This window comes from Ooceraea biroi, chromosome 7 (assembly GCF_003672135.1).
Source record: "Ooceraea biroi isolate clonal line C1 chromosome 7, Obir_v5.4, whole genome shotgun sequence".
Lineage (NCBI taxonomy): Eukaryota > Metazoa > Arthropoda > Insecta > Hymenoptera > Formicidae > Ooceraea > Ooceraea biroi.
In genome coordinates, this window is record NC_039512.1 from 1,868,329 (window position 1) to 1,893,429 (window position 25,101).

A 25,101-nucleotide genomic window follows, 5' to 3' on the forward strand; every position below is an offset into this window, starting at 1 on the left:
ATATTATTAAATCATCAATCTAATTTACTGTCATTTATGGGCATACCTGTAGCATCAAACAGTTGCCTATTCAGCATTACTTTATCTGTAAATTTCAATACCAGAGTATATATTTTTCTAAGTACTCTGCTTTCGTGTACAGTGCGATGGACATTAAGCCTATAAGAGTTTTCCTCTTCTTTTTTTTGTTTTTACTTTTCTAATCATCAATACTTTGCATAAAATGATCAAATAATGGACATTTTTATATATGATAAGAAAGAGAAAGAGAGAGATCATTTAATATATATTTTTGAAAAAATGTATTAACTGTCACTTGCTTTCTATAGACAATTTATTGTACTTCGCCTTTTATAAATGATATAATTAAATGATATAATAATGATATAATGATAGGATTAACTGCACCTACTTATAATATTCATACTTATCGATTTTTGTAAAGTAACACAATTTTCCATTTCTCTTCAGTTCTTTATGTTTCTCAGCTTATAATCAATCTATGTCGGAAACAGACGAACAGAAAGTTAACTTCAACACTCATTTGAGGTCGCAGCCGTTTGGTAGAGCAGGCAATAAAGTACCGCTCAATGGTACATCGATATTTCAACGAAGTAACAAACCTGGACGGAGAGTCGATCGAGTCAGCCGTAAACTGTCTTATCCTATTTCTGATTCTCATAGTCGGCTTCGTTTCACGGTTACACTACTTGCGATTGGGCGGCATAGGCATGACAATGGATGTTAAATGGCACGACAGTTAATCTCTAAAACGACGCGGACTTGTAACAATAGTGCCGTTGTGCAACATGTAAATAACCCCCGTTTCTAGTTTTAATCGCGATATGACGAGAAGAAGTGTAGAGATTTTTTTACTATGGATTATCTAGGAATGAAGATCAGGTTTTATTATAAAACTTACATCACTTAATTCCTCTTTTCAATTAATCGTCTTTTAAAACCTGAAAACTAGTAATAACTATTTTTATCTACATCTGCAGTTTACTTTAAAATTACAATTTATGATTATATAATTTACATTACACAATAAACAGATAAGATAGATGAAAAAGATAATAAAAGAAAAAACTGATTCGACGATTCGCGATGATGCATTGTTGGCCAAAAAGCTTCGCTCTTTCGAATGCACATACAAACATATGCGTGTACACACCTACACATCTCACACATATTATCTTTTTCTCTCTTTATCTCCTTCCCTCTGCCAAGGTTTTCTAAATTCAGCATTTCTCGAACAGCATGCATACAGCTTATTGTTAGCAGGGCGTGCACGACTTTTCGCACATCTTCCAACGACAGCTGTGATTTTAAAGCTGCTCAAGACACTCGTGTTACGCAATGCGATGGAGAGGGTTATTACATTCCGCTGGAGAAGTTTTGACGCCTCGCAAGTACGATGTAACGCGACAGGCAAAGATCGGTTATTGTCACTGACACAAGCATCGGCTTTTTGAAAAGTACGGAGACGCCATTCTCGTGCTCGCTAAGCTTCCTTGCAGCGCGAATACGACCAATAAAAATGAATAGACGAGGGAAGACAAGTACAAAGCTGCGTAGAATGCGAGCAAATAGATGCGAGCATTGATGAATTAGAGCTGCGAATGATATTGCGTTTATCCGCATGCTACAGGAATTTATCAGTTATCAACCTTTCTTCATTGTGCGCGAATAAAGCGAAAAAATAATATAATAAAACAATAGAATAACAAAATGGTAATAAAATAGCGGGACATTTTGTAGTTTGTGCGTCAGTTACGTGAGCAAAAATGAACATTTATCCTTTGTAACTTTTTCTCTTTACTTCGTGAAAATGACGGCAGAAATATACGGTGAATATATTTCTATAAAGCGACGACGAGCGTTCCCGTTCTCTTTTACTCGCCCTTTACTACCGCGATGGCAATCCTTAACGAAGTCAGCAATTAACGATGCCATTTCGAGGCGTTCAATCGTTAAACGGATCGCGGCGCGTTTTGCGCGCGTCTCCGAAGCGAGAGATCTAACGAGCTTCGAATGTCCTCGTCACGGCTCGATATTCCCGCCTTTACGTTCCATGTAATTTCTCAATGAAGATCAGCTTCAATCGAGCTTTAGAAAATCGTCATTATTTCTAAGCATCTGCTGCTAGTAAAATTTAATGTGAGTTTCAGAATTATAATAATATGTAGGATGCGCATTGCATTTCAATGATCTTTTTAAAATGGAACGTCGAAAATGAGGCCCTTAACGCGAAAACAGGTTTAAAGTTTTGCTCGTGACACCCGAGACCTCGGCCTCGTTATTCCGCAGCTTCACGAGCTTCACCATGGAGCTCGTTGAACGGGTGAAACGTTGGACGGGTGAAATAGCCCGGCGCGTACATGAAGAATGGAGGTAAGGGCATCCGGGTAATAGCACCATTTACGATATCTTATTTAATAAAATATAGCATGTCAAGAGGAAAATGCACAGTACCTTGCTAATCTCGTCAGATGAATGTAACAACACTATTTCTATTTTGGTAGAAAAATTACAAACAAAAATCGAAAAAAATGTTTGCGTGAAAAAGAAAACCTTATACAGACGTTAAATGAAAATGATCACTCTCGTGAAACGTGTATTGTTTCGCTCGTGGCTACCAATTCTGGATTGACGGCAGTCGGGAGTTAAAGTTGACGGATGTGCACGGCGATTCATCCGTCGCGGTCGGTTTAAAGTCCGTGACAACTGTCTCCATTGATAGAAAGAGACGTCACCGACAGAGACGACGGTGAGAATTTAATTGAGAATGTAGAGATTCATCGTACGTGTGTGTCGGGGATAAATGTCCGCAGATGCACGTACGGAATGAAATTGACAAAAAGAGAGAGAGAGAGAGAAGCGAAAGAATGTATCGAGGTAATTCATGCCTTCGCCGTGTACAAGGTCGAGGAAAATCGATAGAGCGCAGACAACTCGGTAACGATGCCGCGGAATGATAGCGACCGTGGCATGACCAGTGCGACATTCTTACTCATATCGCTTATCCTTGCGCGGCGTTAAGAGGGGAGCCTGCTTTAGAACGTTGAAAATAAGGTATAATTTTACGAATTTGTTTGGAGAAACTATACAGCGGATCGTTATAAAACTTTGATGCATTTATTAGTACATGTATAAAGATAAAAAAAATTATTTTTTTATTTGAATACATCGCCTGTAGAGGTCGTCCTGGAGGCATCTTAGTGCAGCCGGCATTGTAAATTGGTGAGCATTCTCCTGCCTCCAAATTTCATCCAAACTGAAAAATTGAAATATTTTCTTGTTATTTATGAATTCCCATCGTCGATGAACCTTTAATATTCATAAAAACATTAAGTTAAACAATTATTTTTGCATGAAAAAGTTCAAAAACTTTGCCTAAAAATCGTACTTTTGTGTTCTAAGCTCCACCATTTTGACACTTTTCAACTTTTTTCTTCTCTTTGGTTCATCGACGATGGGAATTCATAAATAACGAGAACATATTTCAATTTTTCAGTTTAGACGAAATTTGGAGGCAGGAGAATGCTCACCAATTTGCAATGCCGGCGACGCGGCTGCACTAAGATTTCTCCAGGACGACCTCTACAAGCGATATATTCAAATCAAAAAATAATTTTTTTATCTTTAAACATGTACTAATAAATGCATCAAAGTTTTATAATGATCCGCTGTATAGTTTCTCCAAAAACAATTCGTAAAATATACCTTATTTTCAGCGTTCTAAAGCAGGCTCCCCCCTTAAACGGCCAATGATAAAAAGCGCCACCGTTAATACCCTCGCATATTGTAACATGGTAAAAGCATGCATGTACCCAACTGTTCGTGAAATATTTATTAACGAGCTACGCTTGTTATCGGCGCATTTTGCTAATTGCATCGATGAAAAAATGTAAATGCGTCATGCAAATGTGGATCCGCAAACACGTTCTTTCCGAGTCATAAACCTTGAAAGTTATGCACAAGTGAAACGGTTCTGACATTCGAACAAACTGTCAGACGCGCATTACTTGATATCCTTTGCATGAATATAAATCGTAGAAGTTCCACACTCGAAATGTACGAAACTTTGAATTACATCGTAACAAGTTTTACAATATATATATACATATATATATATATTTAATGGATTAAGAAATGTTCTTTCTCTCTCTTCTCGGGAAAGCTTCCGAGGAAAGTAATCGTTCCTCGCAATTTTATAATATTTAACATACTGAAATGCTTCAATATTTATTTCCTCCCCCCACTAAAGCATCTACATTAATTTTAATTCATATACTATTACGTATACCGAATGTATACCGCAAAGAGGAAAACACTAGAAAGCAGTTATGTAAATATATAATTAACATCAACGCAGGAAAGCTCTTTAATCCACGATTGTTAATAACATTTCATAATTACTGTAGATCATAAATCGATTCGGAATTTATTATAATTACTGTTATCACCATTAACGCTCTCACGAAGGATTATATTCCCGGGGTCGGAGACAAAGTGTGCACAGGGGAGCAAAAAATATATCGCTGTTTGCCGCGATTGGCGGTACATTCGTACCTGATTGGCCCAATTTGTCAATTTACTCCCTCGACGAGGGGCGCCCGGATCGGTCCCGGCGCCGACCCGATTTTCGAAGAGGGCATGCTGCGCCGGATATTGCCGGGATAATGGAGCAGGGTGCGGAGAACGCGCAGGGGACGGCGAATTTTCACCGAAAGCACCCCCGCCGCCGACCTCTGACCGGTTTTTCCGACGTGCACGAAAAATATGATCGGCACTCAAGGATTTATGTGCGGCGATGTTGTACTTATACTCCGCTGACTTGGGTTGCTCTTTTCAAACTTTCGGATGAACAAAATATTCGAGACTACTCTTTTGATCAGGATCAGATTTTCCAATAGACGCTGCAAGCGCAGTTTTTAATACCAAAAAAGAAAAATGGGGGAAAAGGATACATAATTCTTTTACGATATTAAAGTGAAAGTAATTATATAAACTTAATTTGTGATAAAACTGTTGAAATGAGAAAGCTTTTCCTTAGCTTACTATTTCAGAATGAAAACACACACACACATATATACTACATATGTAGTCTTCGTATTTTAAGACTTTAAGTAGTTAGATAGTCGAGCTGATGGCGATATAATGGCGATGTAATGGAAGCAATTTTCGTCAGGTAAAGACGATGTGGTGTAACGCTCCGAATCAACGCCCGTTTATTTTATCGCTTTGATTATTCTTTCTCTTTTCGACACTTCCTGTGTTCCATTCCACTTCAGACTTCCTGTCGTCTATTCAATGCCGCGGTTATTTTCGTTGACTGTCCGACGCTCATTAATGCATGCGATCGATTGCGAGACAACCTCGACATGGAATAATTCATTACTTTTACAATATTTAACATAATTCGTTAATTTCAACAAGACAATATTTAAATGTACAATCCGCCAAACATTTAAAAGGCATTGTAAAAAAAAGTTAAAACATGTTTTTTTACCGCAGCAGATAGCACATAGTGAATATAAAGTAAATATAAACTTGAACGCTAGTTCAATATTTCTACTTTCTTCATCCACAGGTTAACTTATATCCTCCGACATCGTGGATATAACACTCCACATTGGAGAAATACTTATTCGTGATCCTAGAAAAATACCCAGGGGTCTAATCAGCACTCGAACTCTCACATTTCTCGCTGTAACATTCACTGTGCGACGGTAATGCGATTTCCCAATGATAAGCTAAACACAGCGTGAAAATAACAAGTTCAGAGTGAGGGAGGGTTCGAACTTAGGCGAAAGGTCCAGGATTAATGTCTTTCTTTCTCATCCACGTCTTATAAAATGATTATAACAAAACTAGTCGAAAAACGAGAAGAAAACAGATGGGACGGATAGAAAGAGTAAATCCTAAAGATAAGCCTTAAAGCGGATAAAGATTTATCAAGCATGCTGCTCTGTAAAAATACCGAACGCTAGATAAAAATCGAGATGAGAAATGAGAAACATGTGACAGACAGTGTACATTATAAAAATCATAATCGTACTTTATATATGTATAAAATGTTGCAATATGTATAATGTCAATTAAATTTAAATAAGAAATATATATATATTTCTTACAATTATATATGTTATATATGTTAATTATATATTAATTATATATGTTTGAAAAGAATGTCCAAAAGTTTTCGAATCTCTTTAAAGAAAGTGCGCGCTCACAGTGGGGGATTTCCTCATCTGATCTGGCACCGATTCCTAATTTTGGGGAAATTCTCCTCGACTGATCTCGCTTTTCTCCGTTTGCACGCTCCAATTCTCTTCGGTCCGTCCCACGCCATTGTTTTTCCCTCGTTCCGTAGGGGATCCGCTGCCCACTCTCGTCGCCACTATTCGATTGACCGTTTATCCCGTTCGACCGTTCCTGCGAACGTTGCGATCATAGATATTGATACAAAGCACCCGACGCGCACGTGGAGAAGCGAACAGAGTGAACACCCCTTGATCTTCAATCCTTGATCGCGTCATCACTAGCCTTTTTTGACCCTTCGTGCTCCAGGTTCGAATTGATATTCGCATGCTTGCGCTGAGATTTTACTTTATAATGCTATGTAGAATGTGTGTTTAACGTTATCTTTTGCCGAATTATCTCTACATGAGAAGTCGAGATGCAAATTTCTTTTCAGATATTAAATTCCACTTCTCTAATTTGATCTCGATTCATTTTATTTAAAGAATTTGCGAGATGTAATGAAATATAATAGAAAAAATCAATATTATTTCAGATCAAATTTTTGAAAACTTAAATAAACAAAATTATATTTAATAATGTATAATATGTGGTTTTATGTTTTGTTGCGTCTTTGTCGTAATAGAGAAGTTGTGAGATAGCGGTTTTCGTTCTTTTGTGATCATGAAGGCTGCGATGAAGTTATGAATTTTCCAAGCCAAGTTTATTCCATTAAGTATCAAAATATTAGCACTTCTCATATTCGCGAAAGGCGTAGTCATGCAACACTGTCGCTGCAACAGCAACAACTTTCCAGATTGTTGGCATCTAACATTAAACGTAGATAAACAAGATGTAATCCGCACACAGCATCCCACTGTCTGATAGATAGTGTAGATCTTGCGGATAAGTTCTACGACCCAGATACACGTCAACTTCTCCAGGGATCGGTCGAACTTAGGTGTTAAAACGTGAGGCCAATTGCGTCTTCCGCCAATCCCTTTTGTACCCGAGGTTAAACAATACAATGCACGAATTATTATCAAAGTCAGATCAACCGTATCTGACAGCTTTCAGCATAGATAAGTTTACTTTGCAGGAGACAGAGATTAAGTGCTTGCAATGCTTAATAGTTGCAAATTACGTCTTCGTAACTAATGAAGGTTCTCCATCAAGAGGGAACGCTGTACACGGACCTGAATAAATCATGATCATACAATGAAAACATTTATCCTTTTTAATATTATTTGATATAATATTTATAATTATTACGTAATTATTATCAAGTATTACTCAGAAATATTATTATAATAGATATAAATAAATCATATAGAATTGTACTTAATTGAATAATAAAATTATTTATATATATATATATATATGTATGTATATAGATTAATTATTAAATTAATTACATTTCTATATATTGGTAGAATATTAATGTACAGAGAAGAATATTAGCGAGAAAAACATTGCTTTATAAATTCATACGTTTACAATATTTTCAAGAGGTATAATAATAGGAAAAAGTGCATTTTAATTTTCAGTAATACTGTCATTAATGACCCAGTCCAATTTGTTACATGAGGATCTACACTTTTTTCGATGACTCGATGAAGACCAAGTATTCGCAACGACACACGATCCGTCTGCTTGAAGCTGTCTGCCTCGCGTTGACATGACGCGAGTAAATGTGCTCGAAATAATTAACAGCGCGTAAAATTATCGCCGGCGTTTTATTTAGATCAGCGAGCTTCGATCGCGGGTACGATGATTAACGCGCGAAAATAAAAGCAGGAAGCGTATAGCTGGATATACTCTCGCGCTCAAGTCGGGAGTCGATAAACGAGAATCGACGAGTGATCGTTTCGCTTTACGCCGCAGGATAATACCCATTGGTCCACGGTTGTATTCGAAGAATGCACGCCGGCCAATATTTACTGCCCTGAACTGAGCTTTTTTTGACGACTATCGGTCATGATGATTAATCAGCTGCATGCCGTGTAGAAAATGTAGAATTTTTGCAGCAATATAAAAAATTGTATTTGCTTATTAATGCTAATTTTTAATTTGTTATATAATATATTAATAATTTATTATTATCGTGTCACTATCAACACTACTGCTAATTACTCTTCTAGTTTTTATTATATTTTAATAATAATAGATTAAAAACGTTCACATACTATACGTACTTTATTTCTAAATTAATGATATTTTATTAATATGTAATTAAGAATTTTTTCTTGTCAGAGTACTGTTGAAGTGCTTATTCTTAATTTATATTTTATACATGGAATATTTAACGATACACAGAAATGCATTGTTTTCTGGAAACATGTAGTTGCAGCAGAAAAGCTGAGATTCCTAGCTGAGAGATCCCAAAGTTTTTCGTTTCCCTTTCTCGATCGTACTGTGATATCAGCGACGCGTTACATACATTTTTCAACAACCGTCCGCGTGTCTGGAGTCAGCTAAAACCGTTCACGGCCACAGGCGGGTATTATCGATGTCCATCAAAGCTGGCGGGCGTCATATAACATTAAACCGCGCTGGACGATTCTCACGCTTATTCCGTCAAATATTTAGTCCTGTCGTAAGAGAGAAGGCATATCCTGTCGAGTTTCGTGACATTCTTGGAACAGCGCGGGACCCACCGCATACATGTAAGATTAAACGGCACTGATTTACGAGCGCTCCTCGCGTTTCTATCAATTTAATATCAGCGAAAACGTTCTGTCTTTTTCCTCCCTTGGAAAACGAACCGAGAAAAGAGAAACGTCTGCACTTTGTATCTCTTTGTAATGAATTGTTCAGAGCAACTTCAGTCTTTATCGTAATTGAATTTCCCTTTAACTCCGCAACAGTACAGTGAATTAATTATAAATGTAATCAATACAGAACGAGAGAATACATTCATTCTTGTGTAAATATTTATGTTCACTGCTTCCAATTTGTCATATAACAACGCAAAGTTAATAAAATGAGGAGCCGTTTTGATAAAATTTTCATTTTAATCGATATGCGCTCGCGCGAAATGGAACGTGCGTACTTGCCGTATGCCCTTTTATTAAAAAAAAAATCCGATTAGATAAGCTATTCCCAATCCAGGGAATTCTCCCGAGGGCACTCGGAATAGATATCGATTCTTCAGGTATCGATTCTCTCCCACACGATCGCTGTTATTTCCGCTGTCGAAGAGCAGAGATACGACGGGATTACATCTCTCAGCGATAGGCAATAACTTTAATCCCATTTGGACTCCTTTCACTTCATCTCGTGGTACGTGGCATATTACGTGACAGCAATTAAGTTTTCACTAGGTAATAAATTCGACTTCGCAACTGGAATGTTACGTTGCATGCCGAATCCAGATTTACTAAGCGAACTTTGCGCATATAACATTTTCGAAATGCCGCACTAATCGAGAAAATGAAACAAGGATGCTCGTGTCAAAATGTCATGCTTCATTATTTTATATTATATTGAGTCAGTCAAAAAATTCGATTGGATTTTTAATTTTTCATATCAATTTACGTATAATGCAGGAAACAGTATTGATAATGTCTATATCATAAACAATTATGGTGATTGATTGATAACAACTTGATTGATGAATAATTTCTCTCTATTATTGAATGCAATAAAGTAAAATTTAATGCAAAAATCGGACCGAACTTTTTAACTAATCCAATACATACGTAGCTGCGAGTATGCAAAGATCTCGTTAAGTGATAATTTTGGAGAGCCGAATAATTGAACATGTTTCGAGAATTGATGGGCTAATTAGACGAAATCATCCGGGTCGTTTCCTCCTCTCTCTAAACGAGATTAACAATACACGAGTTATATCTCGTGCACACTCGTCCGAATATGATGCTATCACGGCCAATTTCGGATGAGTAATGTTTCAGGTGATCCATTTTTAAATTATCATTTTGCCGCTTTAACTCTATGACCTTACCGTTTCATCTCTATTTTTCATTTCATTTCAACTTTGCAGTGAAATATTTTACAGTTATGTATCGCACTATCCTTTCTTACAGTGAACCTACTTATTTATCTTGTATCATTGTTTTATGATCTCAACGATCTTAAAAATACATCACAGAAATTAAGATAAATCTACCGAGCTCGCGCAAATATGAAGCATTTGCTTAACTTGTTTAACAACTCGCCATCAACATTAATCTAGCATTAAAATGATTAATAACACGTCGATGCAAAAGCTCGCCCTTTTGCAGGATCCTGAATCATTTTTTATTTTCTGATAGGTCAAAGGTTATCGTTGTGAATAGAATCAGCAGCGGTGCACGCGAATTTTGGGAAACGCCTCGTTAATTAATAATTGAGAGGAAGGAGAAAGAGAGAGAACAGTAGAAGCGGGTTGTGCATTGACACGTGTTTAATCAGCACATGGAGTCGTGCGAGGGAATCTTTTATATCTATATCTGCCGGATGTATCGGCAGACAGTGATAGATTGCAATTTGCGGTACACTAGGGACATGAAAATTTCACTTGTTTCTGAATTTAGCAAAACCTGAACGTTATAGTATTACCAATAAATGTAGATAAATATAAATAACATTGCATTGTGTGAAAACGATTTTTTAGAACATATAAATATCGTTTAAAGAGCGAAATAATCGCAGCAACAAAACAAAATAATTCCCGTTTTTGTATTAATATTTTACATGAAAACTCAATAAAATAGCATTTATTTCACGTTTTATTATTTATGCAGAATTGCTATGTAATAGCTTGGATTGCATCTTATCAAGATGTACATATATACATATACATATACATTCGAGTGAGATTATGTTGTTAGTACGCCACATACACCTAATCCTAGAATCCGGTCGTGGATTCCGGGATTAAATCTATAACGGTTGTATTAACACGCGCGCGACTTAATTCGCGAAGTGGAGAACAGGCGGCTGAAGTCTCTCTCGATGCCGCTTTTTATTCGTCGAAGAGCACCGGCGCGCCGAGTGCAGGCGATAAACCCCTTTCACAGATGTGCGGTAATCTCCTTGAAACGTGGCTCGCGTCGTTGTCGCGGGGACCACCCTGTACCCGGGGAATGTACCGGGTGCACCGCATGGTAATAAAGTATATATACATGCGGATTGGAGACGCAGACTCCGCTGTATCGATTTGCCGTTCGGAACAGAGACGGGAACAGCGGCTGAGCTCGCCACCGACGAAGACATACGACGAATCGAACTATTTGCTCTCTCGAATGAGTAAATCCTTCGAGTACGAGTTATTTGACAGCGATTTATCCAAGAGATAGCTTAACCACATGGGTAAAATGGGGACCGAAACCCGGAGGGATCAACCTGCTTTGAAAAAAATACGGTTTTGCTTAGATCCAGAATACCGCGCTTTGTGTTTTCTTGGAGGCCAAAAATAAAATGTCATTTAGACCGATCCGATTATATTAGATATTTGTTAAGTTTAAAATTGATCAGAAATTTAAAACGTATCTTATCACCAATTGCATCGTCAAATTTTATTTTATTGGCTCTCGAGTGTCGTCAAGTAACTCGAGGATTTACCATATTTATGATGACGTCAATATGTGTCTATATCTTTTTTCTTTAACTCGCTTCCGCGATGCACCGCATCGCAAAGGACATTTGCGTTTTTTTTCGACGACGACAAGTCGCGATTTTAATCGGGGCATTCCACGAGTACCTTAAATTTTTTCTCGGTTTGCGTCGACACGTTCGCTTTGCACAGATTGCGTTCATTGTCCTATCTGGTTTAATCGGTCAATTAGGATCACTGATCGGTGACGTGTCGGTTTTGTGGCCGACCTGTACTACTGTTAATTAAGATTACATTCTCCCATGATGCTATTAATCGCATACTCGAATTATTTATCGCAAAATGTTATTTGCTATTGTACATAGGTATTATTTAGCTATTACATTCATATAAAATTCATTTTATTCTTTATATAAAATAAATGTACTATATTTAAAATATAATACTCTTTGATAAATTTGCATATTAATTTAAATAAAAATTTACACATGCAAAATTTACATGTAGTTTTAACTTTGAATGATTGTCCGTTGCAACTCTTTTTCAACGTCGAGCAGTTAGATGATTTAATTATTAAAGGTTATTTTTATTGAAATACAATTTATTTCAAATTATCCGGGATTTAATTTCTGTTTTGCTCAAAGAATTTATCAAAATTTCTGAATTTTCATCGATGAATAATTTCATAATCTCATTTTGCCTCGTCTTCTCGAGTTATATACTCTTGGCACTCTAGATGAAAGGACATCCTGCATAATATGCGTATGCGACCGAATTGCGCGTTTTACCGTCACCCGGTTGATGCAACACCATCCGTGCAAATTGCCATGAGGGAGCGCTTATTAAGGACCTCGGTGCCCGATAATCCGTCCCTCGCAATTTCCAGTCGATAATTCACCGTCGGCCTCACACATTTAAGCGACACATGCGACGGACCGTGTAAAGATGCGGCAAAGTGGCCGGCGATTATAATTCATCTTGTAATCGTCAGTACATGATACCGAAATTGTGTACAGTTTCGGTCTTATTTCTATCTGATATCGTTCATCTTATGGTTTTACTTCTACGATGTAGTTGACTCTCTTTTTTCGATTGTTATTTAAAATATCGCAAGAGTTATTTTGTATCAATCTGAAAAGTTCAGCTGTTTTCTTAACTTAAGCCGAAATATATGCATCTTTTAATGAATTTATATATACCTATCAGAATCAGATTTAATTTATTTTATAATTTATCTTATGACTTGAGCAATAATGTACATCAAATCAACTCCTTAGTTTTGAAGAAATTTTTAAGCACGTTTTAACTACCTAAAATCTGTAATTGAATCGTTCCACAATATTCAATATTCAATTTTCAGTACCTGAAGCTAAAGTAGAAGTTCTTAATCACTCGAAATTCGACATCAGAGAAGCGATTCGTGGAACTCGCAATGTCTCCTAATCCTCCAAATCCGTGAGATTTCCTTAAAATATTAATCGCCGATCTTCAAAGTAGTTAAAGACTACCTCTCTCAAGCTCGAATTGAACATCGACTTACCAGAAACGACGTACAAACAAAACTAATCTGGATGATGAGTAGATATTCTTTAAACCTTTAATGATCATGTTCAATTTCGTTTCATGTCACACACACAGCCTCCGATCCTTCAAGTTGTTAATCCCGTCATTACGTCGTCCTTTTTTACGGATGAGCAGCTCCAACGTGTTGTACATTAACCATGCAGATCGAAAGCTAGCCAGCGGCCGTCAGTGTCAATGTTGTTTATCACTGGACTGCAATGTGCACGCATACATACATACATTTCATAGACACGCGCGCGCGCGAGTATCTGACATACTGTGCATACCTTTGACCTAGATAAGGGGAAGTCGATGCGATTCTTATCCCGGGTCCATAGCCGCAGGGCGCTTCCTACGGTGTTGAACTTAATGGAGCTTGAATACGTGAAGATGAGGACGGTCTCGGAGCCCGGGGCGATCTGCCGGAATTTTCGCCAATCTCAACCGATCCAAAAGTCGCCGCGTTAATTCTTATCCGGCGTCGTATAATGGAAAAATGCTGCGGTGGTATCAAACTTCAGATTTTATTAAAATCCCGGATAGAACGTGACGTCGATGTTTTGTCGTGACTTTGCGCAATGTCGAGCGGAATTCCCAGAAAATACCACAAGATGGAAGATTAGAAGAAAATTTTAGCAAACATTTCATGATTTACTACGATCAATGAAGAAGTTAGAAAACAAATATTTTTGATACACAGGTATCTTTCGATACAATATACTGTGTTTTTTAATATCTATATTGAATACCGAATACTGATATGAAAGGCATTAAGGAATATCAAAAAATTAAATCTACATTTTAAAAATAACGTTGAAAATATCGAAAACGGAAGACATGACCGAAGTATAGATTATTCCTGAAACGACAAACAAAGAAATAAGAAAGGGATTTTATCTTGATAATTTCCGATACTGCGAAGACTGCTCTACCCATTCCGCCTGCTTGTGTTGGTCAATCGCTTAAATAAATAAAAGTTACACAGAAACCCTTTCGGCAGTGTTAACTCTATCACTCGACACGCGGTTTCTCCTCTCTCCTTCTCTTGTAAGAGAGGCTAGTCGGGAGAAAGAGAGGGTGCGAAGAGGGTGAAGAGGTAAGCTTACCCCGAGTAATCGGGGTAGCGCGCGCGCGAAGCGGAAAGTAGGGCAGTGGGTGAGCGCGCGCAGCGCGCACCCTCCACGCTTGCGTAACGTAACGTTGCCCCGGGTTTTACGTCACCGTTCACCCGGGGATGACGTCACCCGGCCGGTCGGTCTATACCCGCTACGGTGTCGGTGTTCGAGCCGCCATAAACCCGCGCTTTCGCGTGGTTCTCCAACCCCTCCAATCCCTTCCCGGCGAACTTACACTCTTCTTAATGACGTACGACGTCGAGTGGCAAGACACCCTCCTCAGAGGAGGGAAACGTGGAGAGGGTTAGTCAAGCCAGCGAGTATACCTTTCTTATGGATCAAGAGCGCGGGCTGCACGATGAGAGTGTGAAGTATAAATCTACAAGGGGCTCTGGATCGGAATCGAGCAATGTTCCCTGACACGAGACTTGACGGTGGATTAATCGGGATTAACGGCGCTTTTTTCTCGTTTATTTCTTATTCAAGATCTGTTTGACCATTATCGGAGATGGTTTTTTCTTAACGAGAATTCCTACGACTGCGGCCTCTGTAAACTCGAAACAGTTTTTCTAACTAACTCTTAAATTGAAGTTCTCTTGTAGGAGCGGTCGTTTCAGATTATGAGAGGATTAATATTCCATTATTTAGTTTTTATACTTCGGACATTGTTTCATGTTTTATGGGACACTCCTCTTAGATTTTTAATTATGTATAATATGGATATTTATGTATAATACGGATATTTATGTATAATACGGAAATTAATAAATTTTTGTCATTAATTCGTAGATAATGAGTATCATAACACTGATTAAACGAGGAAGTTCCAACGAAAAAATTATAACTGCGAAGTAAACGAATATTCGAATATCGATTAATCGTTCAATGTTCTACCTGGTTCGATTTGATTTAAAATTTAATCCATCAGTTGTCGAATAATCTTTCATTCACTTTTTTATTAACTGTCTATTACTCAAATAAAATCACGCCCGGACTCTGTTTATTTTCCACTGTTGTGCGAGTGAGATCTCTCGATTCTCATGCGACGCGCTACATACAATATTGGCGCTTTTATTCACTCCGTTGGCGCACTCGACAAAAATCGAACAGCCAACGTCGCGGCTCGAGTGCGAGAGTCCTATTCGTAACGCGTCCGAAGTCTCTGTCCTACATTTTCCTCGTTATCCCGAATACTCCTCAGCGGCGCGGCCTCATACGAGCATCGTGAAGGGTGGCCAACACGGTAACGCCCCTCGCGGGTTAAGTTATAACCATCTCTCTCTTACTTACTTACTTTCTCTCTATTTTTCTCCCGAGAACAACCATAATATCCGTTTTCTTCCTTCCGCCAATTATTTTTCGCAGGCAGCTCGAAAGCAGAATCTTGGACGACCTTCTTGTTTCCTTTCTTGTTATTATTATTATCTCTCTCCTCTGGTTCTAATAAAACTTCTTCAGTATAATTAACTGCTATCGGGATGATTTTTGTTCCTACTCCAAAAATTATTTCGTGTGGTACTGAAAAGGGAGATTTGAAGGGAAGAGATTCGTAAGCTTAAATTCTTTATTATTTTTGTAAGCAGTTGAAAGAATTGTGCAATCGATAATCTCAAATGTTAAATAAGTTTTTTAACATTGAGAACATTATCTCGCATCATTGATTATTAATTGTTACAAATTGAGTATTTTGTACAGTAGCTGTGAAAGTAATAAAAAGTTAATCACTTGAAGACAATGACACGGAAGAAAATAATCTCGCATCATTGATTATTAATTATTACAAATTGAGCATTTTGTACAGAAGTTGTGAAAGCAATAAATAGTTAATCACTTGAAGACAATGACACGGCGGCGCAGTTCGCGTGGAACATTAGTTTAAGTGGAGTAAACTTTAAATAGACGCGACTAGAGTTTATGGACGAATTAATTCCTGCACGCGTTTCACTTAGCAGAATTACTCGACATGAGTTGCACACAGATTTCCTCTATCGATTTATCTCCCTCTCTCTCTCTTTCTCTCTTTCTCTTTCGCTCTCTTGGGATAATCTCCCAGGAATGCAAATTGCACACAAGCTAACTGAAAATTAACAGCACGAGTTTGACATTAAATAAACTACGATGTGACGCACATGATACATATACAATATTATACATATACTATCTGATACATGTATATTACACCGATATGGACCTGCCACTTGGAAAGAAAGTAACAATTTCAAGCATAGCGCATTTGTATATGGAATATACATTTTTAATATGGAAGGAAAGTGAAAAGAGACATAAAGAAGAATCTAAATAAATAAATACAAACGAATTGTTGTAACGTATCTTTAAAGTATAGCCGTTTTTAACTAGAAACAGCTGCACACACGTCGTCGTTTTAACTAATTCTGAAAATCCAATCTGTAACTTCGACTTTTTTTTTCTCTGAACTATACGAACAAACGAAATAAAAAGTGGTACAAACGATTCTATATCGAATCACGTTAACAAAATTGAGATATCTTGTGTGTTACGCGCTGGCCATTTTGTAACTACTTTATACCTTTTTGTTCTTTGAGACACAAACGAAGCAAAGAATGATATAATTGAATACAAAGAAAGCACGAACAAGTTACGTTTGATACTTTTACTATCTTCGAAGTCAAGTGCCGAAATTCGATTTGTATTTTATCGATATGTGCGCATTAACGTATTTTACCGGCCATTATATCATTAATATGATCATTTATGCGCGCAAGTTACATAAGCTAATGTAAATTTAATACGATAAAACTGACATTGATATTCTTTACTTGATGAATTGCAAATACATGACGTCGAATATGCATCATGCGTATAATTAAAATGTAATACGTTACTCAATTCAACTCAATTCACTCAATTTTTCACGTGGCATCTATCTCTACATTAGCTCTAATGTAGACAATATGGTTCGTATTACACATAATATTAATTTATACTGTTATGCTTTTTTATGCCGATGTAAGAGAATAACGACGAGATCGGTAATTACGGTAACGTCGTGTATTTGGCGGGTAGAGCGAACTTTAAATTTTCCCTCGGCACGGGTCAAATCGTCCATAATCGAATTAGTTCGCCCCACGTGCTCTGCAAACTCCTGTCGAAAATTACGAAGGTCCGCTGCAACTCAGTCAACGTTTCCAATATAACTGCATCGCATGTCGTATCGATCGTAGCGACTATCTCTATTCCACTTGTGACTATTTGCACTAAGGATCCTTCATATAATCTTGATCAGGTCTTTATCTATTTATTATAATACTAGATCGTTGCCATTGTAAATTATCAGTAACCGCCAGTTGCGTATCGATAAAAATGTGCTACCTTTATTTTGTTAAGAGTTAAATCAAAATAAAAAATTTAACACAGTTTGCTTATGCAACTTATACAACTTATATGACAGTTTATAAAAACTTCAACATTGCAGATAAAAATAGTAGACATTTTCAGACAAACAGAAAGAGGCTCAAGGTTTCCTTTTTCTGTTACAAAGTTTACATAAAATCCGGTAAATAAATCATTTGCATACACACACGCGCGCGCGCGCATGCACACACAAAATAAAAGTTTACCTCAAGTTATTGAGTCGCTTCATTTCTTATACACGAAAATGGGAACAAAAGCTATGGGAAAGGAAAACTTTTATTTGAATTGCTCGGTGCAATATGTAGCAGCTTGATGGCTCGGAGTGAACCTTTATACGGTTTCAAGGCGATTCACCATCTTTACGATAATTTCACGAGAAGTTCCGGCAGAACTTTGCCATCGCTTTCATTATCTCGCTCCAGCGAGCGTTTCCTTATCTGGCGATTGTGCCGTGAGAGAGATGTGGAAAGTCAGTAATAACGTTTTTACGAGTGCATCATGCGAAATACATGTATAGGTAGTTTTATGTGAACATAAAGAACGCATTCTCTCTCTCTCTCTCTCTCTCTCTCTCTCTCTCGTTTTTCTTTGAAAAACACGCCATTCATTGCTGTGTGCACATGGGCCAGCATATAACACCGCTTTAATTAAGCCGACAGACACGAAATTTGCAACTGGGTTGCACGTTCGCAAATGTGCTCGAATATATTCACCGTGCAAATTTTAAACTTCATCATTGTGTACGAACTGAATTCGTTGATTTGTGTCTGTACATGTATACGACCGAGAAGTCAAATTGCTATTATATTATAAATATAACAATTACCTCACGTTGTATCAAATCTACTCGCGAATTTTCATATTACCATTATTTTTTCTCACATGCATACATCAAGAGCTCTTAATTTCTTACGCTTATTATCTGTTGATCTTATCGATTAATTCAAAGTTACCCTGATCCCGAGTTAATTTACTTTAACTAAAATTAACTTACTGGAATTAATTAGATTTAATTGGACGTTAAAACTTAGTTCGTCTAAACCTGAAACTTTAACTTTGCGCATTATATTTATGTATGTGTCAACTTCTCTTTTGACTATGCTATTTTTCTTATCTTACTTAACTATTCCCGATCTTTGAACTATAACTTTGGATATCTTCAGCGAGATAATTTCTCTGCAACGGCGTTGTCCGTTGTAAGTGGTACGAACACGCCATGGTCAGACCATGATATAATCATACGCAAAACCGGATTAATCTGCTATGCTCTCGACTGCTTTATAAAGAAGATACACCGTTCTGTCGGCAATCGATAAACGTTTTTCGATGCAAGTCAAATTCCCCTTGAGGCTCGGATGCTTCCGATTATTGCTGAATTCTCGTATTCGTATGGATTCTTCCGCCATTGGACTCACCGATTACGAGCGACGAGAAGAAGAAGGAGAAATATAGGTGGTTGGCTTTAAAATTCATAGTTTGACGATGGCATAGCGGCATAACGCCTAGAAAAGACATCGACATCGTAGCATAGTGAAATTGCAGGCGGTTAGTTCTCTCTGCTACGTCAAATGGTATAATAAAATTACAGTGTAATAAAACTGCGCTTTCTACATTACCCCGGGACAGCTTTTCCAGCGCATTTTAATTTTAGTGAAATAATTTCCATCTCGTTTGTTGTTCTCGCATACATCATTACACAGAGGCGCTTACATTACAAAGTTCGTTTCTTATTTGAGATCAAAAATAGTAAATTTGTTATTCAACACATTTATGTATAATAATGATATATATTTAATTATTGTATAATCTCTTTTTCTGTGAAAAATAATTCTAAAAAAAGACTCGAAAAATATTAAATGATATATATTTATAAATTAAATTACATAAAATACATACTGAAAATGCTTCTGTATTTCAGAATATACGTTAACCAAAATTATATGGAATACACGAACGTAATCTTATACAAACAGTGATATCTATGTTCGTTGCGTCATACAAATTCGTGAACAATTTCGCATAACAGAGCGCTTGCTCTGAATACCTGATAATATATCACTCAGGTTTCCTTTGCTTTTTTTTGCACGAAGCCCCATTTAAAGCTGGCATTTCGATTTAAGGTCGGCGTTTAAATTGCGGTTTACATGTACATTTTGTAGGTGTGAAGATAAGCTGTCGTAGTGAAGAAACTAACGGTGTTCCGTTCCTTTTCGTGTTCGACGAATAACATCCAGAAAAATTGCGCGGGAAAATCGGGCGTCACTTAATACACGATACTCGTGCTTGAGAAGATGATTTATTCCGCCTCCAAGCACCCGGCAATTTCTGCTTATAATGTCAGTAATTTGTGCACCTTTCTTGGTAAACTTCCGCGAGCATCAAGCGATTACTGTTATGCACTCTTGGATGCAAATTGAAATCCGACGACAAATTAAAAGCATTATTTTTTAAATCTCATTTTCTCCGTCCCGCGAGGAAAAACTGGGTTGTCAGTTTTTCTGTGAGATTGTTTTCACTTGCAGTCCGCCGTTTTTCCTTCAGGAGACGAAAACCGTGACCCGCTTTCGCGTATCACGCACATTCAAATTCGATTCGTCTCGAGTCTTTGGCCAAAAAATACTCCTTGCCCTCCGAAAGGGCAGCCTCAGCGACGTCGAACAGCGCGTGTGGTCCAGTAAGATAACATACACGGCCGAGCGGGAGAGGAGGACGGCCGATAAAAGCGGCGGCGACCACGTAACGGAAAGGAGGAAAAGAGAGGAAAAGCGGACAACAGGCGGGCGTTTGCTGAGCGGTGAGATGAGACGGGAACGAGGACGACGGAGGTGAGGGGGAGGGTGAGGAGGGAGGCGTGGACCACGGAAAAGGGAGACTGAGAGGGCATCCGCAGGACCTACAGATGCAAAGGGGGCGAGGGGTAAGCGAGAGGGACATCCCCGGGGCGCGCAGGCGCCGTGGCGAGAGTGGCAAAGCGGGTGAGAGCTGCTCACTACGCCCGGGACACCTCGCTCGCGGTCCTCCGCGGGTGGAAGCGAGAGGACGAAGGGGGATACACGCCGAGATGAAGGGAGACGGGAGACACGCCGTGGCCGCGGGGGCAGCAGAGATGGAGGAGGAGGAGGAAGAGGAGAAAGAGAGGAGGATCGCCGGGAGGAGAGGGCGTAGAAGCGTGTGCGCGCGACGCAGGGGGATGAGGAGAGAGGAGCCCCTGGAAAAGCCGGGGAGAGCGCTCCTTTGCCGCCGCTGCCGCCACCGCCGCCGTCGATCCCCCTCGCAGTAGCGCGCGCGGCAGTCGACGTTTTCCGCGAGGGAAAGCCGCCGTCGTGCGAGTCAGCATCGGACGATCGTTGCACGCCAGGGCACGTTGAAGCGATCAGCACGCGAGATAAAAAGAGAGAGAAAAAGATAGAGAAAGAGGGAGGGAGAGAGAGAGAGAGAGAAAGAGGAATGGGGGGATGAAGCTGGCAGCGCGCGGCGAATGAGGGAGAATTGGTCCAGGAAGAGACGCGCAAGGGTGGTGACCCGTGACTCCGCAGCGCGCCAGCAGGAGCAGCCAGTCCGTTCGACACATCGCGAGCTTGTACCACTACTCCGCGCGTAACCCCAGTAGCAACTCCGCGCTCTAGTCAGCCGCGGCCGCTGCGTGCTCTGCTTGGACGCGCGCGCTGCGTTTCCGCGCGTCACTCCTGCGGACGGTGCGGTCCGGTTGTCGTCTCGTCGTCTCGTTGCCGTCTTTTTGGTCGCGGAATCGCGTTACGGTGACGATCAATCGCGGCAGCAGCCACTAAGCGTGTGCGGGGTGCTTCCGGAGGTCCGTCCGAAATCTGCTGGAGATCGGTATCTCGATTCTCGGTGGATATCTAAGACGATCAACATCATCGAGGATCCAGACGCGAATCGAGGGGTGAATCTTGATGGTTGGGTGCGCGTGTGTACGTATTCGGTGAGCGGCCGAAATCACGATCGTCGATCGGCGAGGAGTACATTCGGTGGTAATTACGACCGACCTACCGACCGACCGATCGATCGAACGTACGTACGTACGGACGCCAGCGCGCGTGAATCCAGCCGAACCCAGTGATCTCGTGACCTTGTGACACCGCCTGCGAGAGAAGAGGGAGAGGGAGAGATGCACCCGCTGAGAGACTGAGAGCGCCCGCCTCGCGGCCGTACACCGATCTCGCTACCGTGTCGCGCGGCGCGCGTCGGCTCCTCCCAGATCGCGAGAGGGTTGGCGAGAAGAATCGGGGCAGAAAAGTGAGTCGCGCGCGGAGTGCGGCGAGTCGTCGAGCGATCAGCTGCGCTCCGACCGCTTCACGAGTCTCGCATTTTGATCAGCGCCTTCGCGGGATTTTAAAAATCGAGATCGGTTTTTGAGGCCTCGACGGTGCACATTCCCACCAATCGAATCGCTATTGTTGGAACAACCATAAAAATCGGCACGATCGATTGCGAAGTGTTGAACGATACAACTGCGAAAAGAAATCGAGAAAACTGTAAATCTCCCGACCGATCTCAATGACGAGCTTGCGATCTTTAATGTCCACTTAAATTGTTGGTTCTTTTTTCTCGCGAGAGGATAGATCAGCGAATCCTTTGATCGTACGGACGAAATCCGGAAGAATACTCGCAATTTCAAGGAGATCGGCACCGCAACAGCCGATTCTCTACTTAAGTCAGAGTAAAAGCACGTTTTCAGTCGTTTAAAGCTCGTATCGAAGTGATCGGTTTAGACGAAAAGTCAAGGAAGAAAAATATCCCGCGGGAACGGGAGTCTGCGCCGATCGGAGGAAGCCTGCGAGTCGCGCAGGGATCGGAGAAGCGTTCACGGCACTGAGCTTCGGGTGGCAGCTGGAAGAGGGGGCCTCGTGTTTCCCACCCCCGACCGGTGGAAAATCGAAGACGTGTCGAAACTACCATGAGCGAGGGCACGCCGAAGTCGCAGACCAAGATCGTCGTGCCCGACGGTTCGCCAGCCCGTCCGCAAGCTGGTACGCATCATCGCATACTCCCCCGACACGTCGCTAAGTCTTTGGTCTGCTTTGGTCAGCTTCGAATTGCTCGGGCATTCCGCGCGCGCGAAATATGCTCCAAGTTTCCACATAGTCGTTGCATAAATATACGTAAAGCACAAATTCCCAAGTTCATAATAACATTTACAAAAACATCTTCGTCTTTCGTCATACTGAAGATTTGAAAAATTATAAAATATTTTTTAATAAAGACGTAAAAATGCTATTATATGACAACAGCAATAGAGAATAGAAAACAATTATTTGCAATATTAATTATATTTGATAAAGTAATCGAATATTTAGTACTAGGAAATATATTCTAAATATTAGTAATCAAATTTTTATTGAGAGAAGTGATTAAAAATTATATAATTAATACATATGTTGTATATTTTACATAAATAAATGATTAGCTTTTTATTTCAAAAAAATTTGGCAACACATTAGAAAGTAAAAGGATTAGTTTTGCCTGAAAATTTCGCCAACGCAACTGCAAGTAAGTCATTCGCAATTGCAGCAATTGATCGTCGCGGCTTTGTCGAGTACGCTCGTGAAATATGGGGGCATTGGGAGAATTACAATAACGAAGTATGATCGCAACTTAAAGAGGAACTCTCTCTCCTTTTGTCGTTTGAGTGAGTGGCGAAGAGCGTCACTCTGTCTTATTTCGTCTCGTCCGTTAATTGACTCAAGGTCACCCTTTTTTAGCCCGATACTAATTCAATTAAGCACAAGGCCGCGAGGTGAATCGATAGTGCACACGAGAGACGGAGACAAGACGCGTATATACACATTCACGGAGTATCTCTGTGTTTTTAACGTCGATAGCTACTACCTATAGATCCGATTGTCCGATGTCCAGCAAAGTGAAGCTTCGTGCTTTCATCCTTTTCGCGTACTACCGAGTGCCAATCCGCGCACAGAACTAATCAAACTTACAACTTTATACACATGGTCGGCGTCGGAATGACCGAGACATTTTCTGCTTTGATAAATAGAATGTAACTTTCTTATCTACATGCTTTTGTAAAATTTGATACATAACAATCTTAACTTAACAAAATTCAATAAAATACATATTAATAATTAACATTTTAATATTCTGGTTAAAGAATGATCAACTTTAGATTGCTCAAATAATGCTATCTGGATATGGATTAACGTTCAGCACTCAGCAAGAGTGAGGAAAACCTGGTGAAAGGTGGAATGAAATATTAATCTGTAACTTGGGAAACGGTGTAGGGTAAAGTCTTTCTAGCCCAGCCCTTCTCACGTATCACGCGTAGTTACACCGCCATCAACCACTCGAAATATTTTGATATTGATAAAACCACTTTCTGAGTAAAGTGATTCTTTATTATGGTCTAAAATATTAAAACACTATGCAGTATTTATATTTCATGTTTGGTTTGATTCTTGTACTGTATATTCCATCAAAATGGCCTTACATTTTACTGAAATAGGGCGCAAATAGACATCCTGAAGCATGTATCGACGAGCTTATGAGCGAAAAACTTACAAATGAAGGTTTTTGCATCACAAATCGTAAGTCGTCGATTTCTCTTCGATAAAAAGCTTAAAATTTTTTAATTTCAAAGGCTGATTACTCGCGAACCTATATGACTGTCGCAGTTAACTAGACCGCGGTCAAAGGCCATCTTAAAAACTGGCTCTTTGTCATGGAAGTAGAGTCCGTTTTAGCATCCTTTGCACTCGCAAAGTGGACGTCGCGAAAACGACGTCAGCAACTAACTTTGCATCAGACTCGCTGCATCACACGTGACGTATGTACGTGTGCAAATGCACGGGGTGCAGTGGCGTCCTTTGATCAGCAGAACGTGAAGCATTGCTTCGAATGCGCGACAACGATGGCGATCAAAGGTCAGAGTTCGTCACGGGCGTGATCCGAGCGGCCTGAAAGGTGGCTACATTCGATTCGATCACAATTTAAAATCCGTTTTAATGCAGTGATTTTCGAGCGAGAGGAAATGATCGTGACAGTTCTTGGTCTTGGACGTGATAGTTCTTTTTTCCAGCATGCTTTCTCAGATTGGAAGGAAGTAATTTGTATACAATTCTCATGCATGCAAATCACAAAAAACGCGGAAAATAAAATTCAATCTACTCAGTTTACTGCTCTGTACAAAACGCATTACGTTAATGTCATAAATACCAAAACACGTTATAAGAAAGATTTCTTTCAAAATTGAAA

General features: G+C 39.5%; 1 protein-coding gene and 1 long non-coding RNA gene across 8 annotated transcripts in view; one reads left to right on the forward strand and one right to left on the reverse strand.

Annotated features, from left to right (window-relative positions):
* The window catches only part of LOC105277685 (solute carrier family 12 member 4), a 74,762-nt gene that overhangs the window by 27,296 nt on the left and 22,365 nt on the right, over nucleotides 1-25,101 (forward strand). The window contains exon 1 of one of the 7 annotated variants that reach the window (XM_011336246.3): nucleotides 21,149-22,865. The exons of the other annotated variants lie outside the window; for them this stretch is intronic. Within the exon in view, the coding sequence (XP_011334548.1) occupies nucleotides 22,793-22,865 (73 nt within the window). The 5' untranslated portion in view covers nucleotides 21,149-22,792. Of the gene's footprint in view, nucleotides 1-21,148; nucleotides 22,866-25,101 lie in introns of those variants that run through there. 7 annotated transcript variants of the gene reach the window in all.
* Nucleotides 13,009-19,708, reverse strand: LOC105277684. Its single transcript, XR_893664.3, has 2 exons — nucleotides 13,654-19,708; nucleotides 13,009-13,579 (listed from the first exon to the last, which is right to left on the reverse strand). It is a non-coding gene; the product is annotated as an uncharacterized LOC105277684 (long non-coding RNA).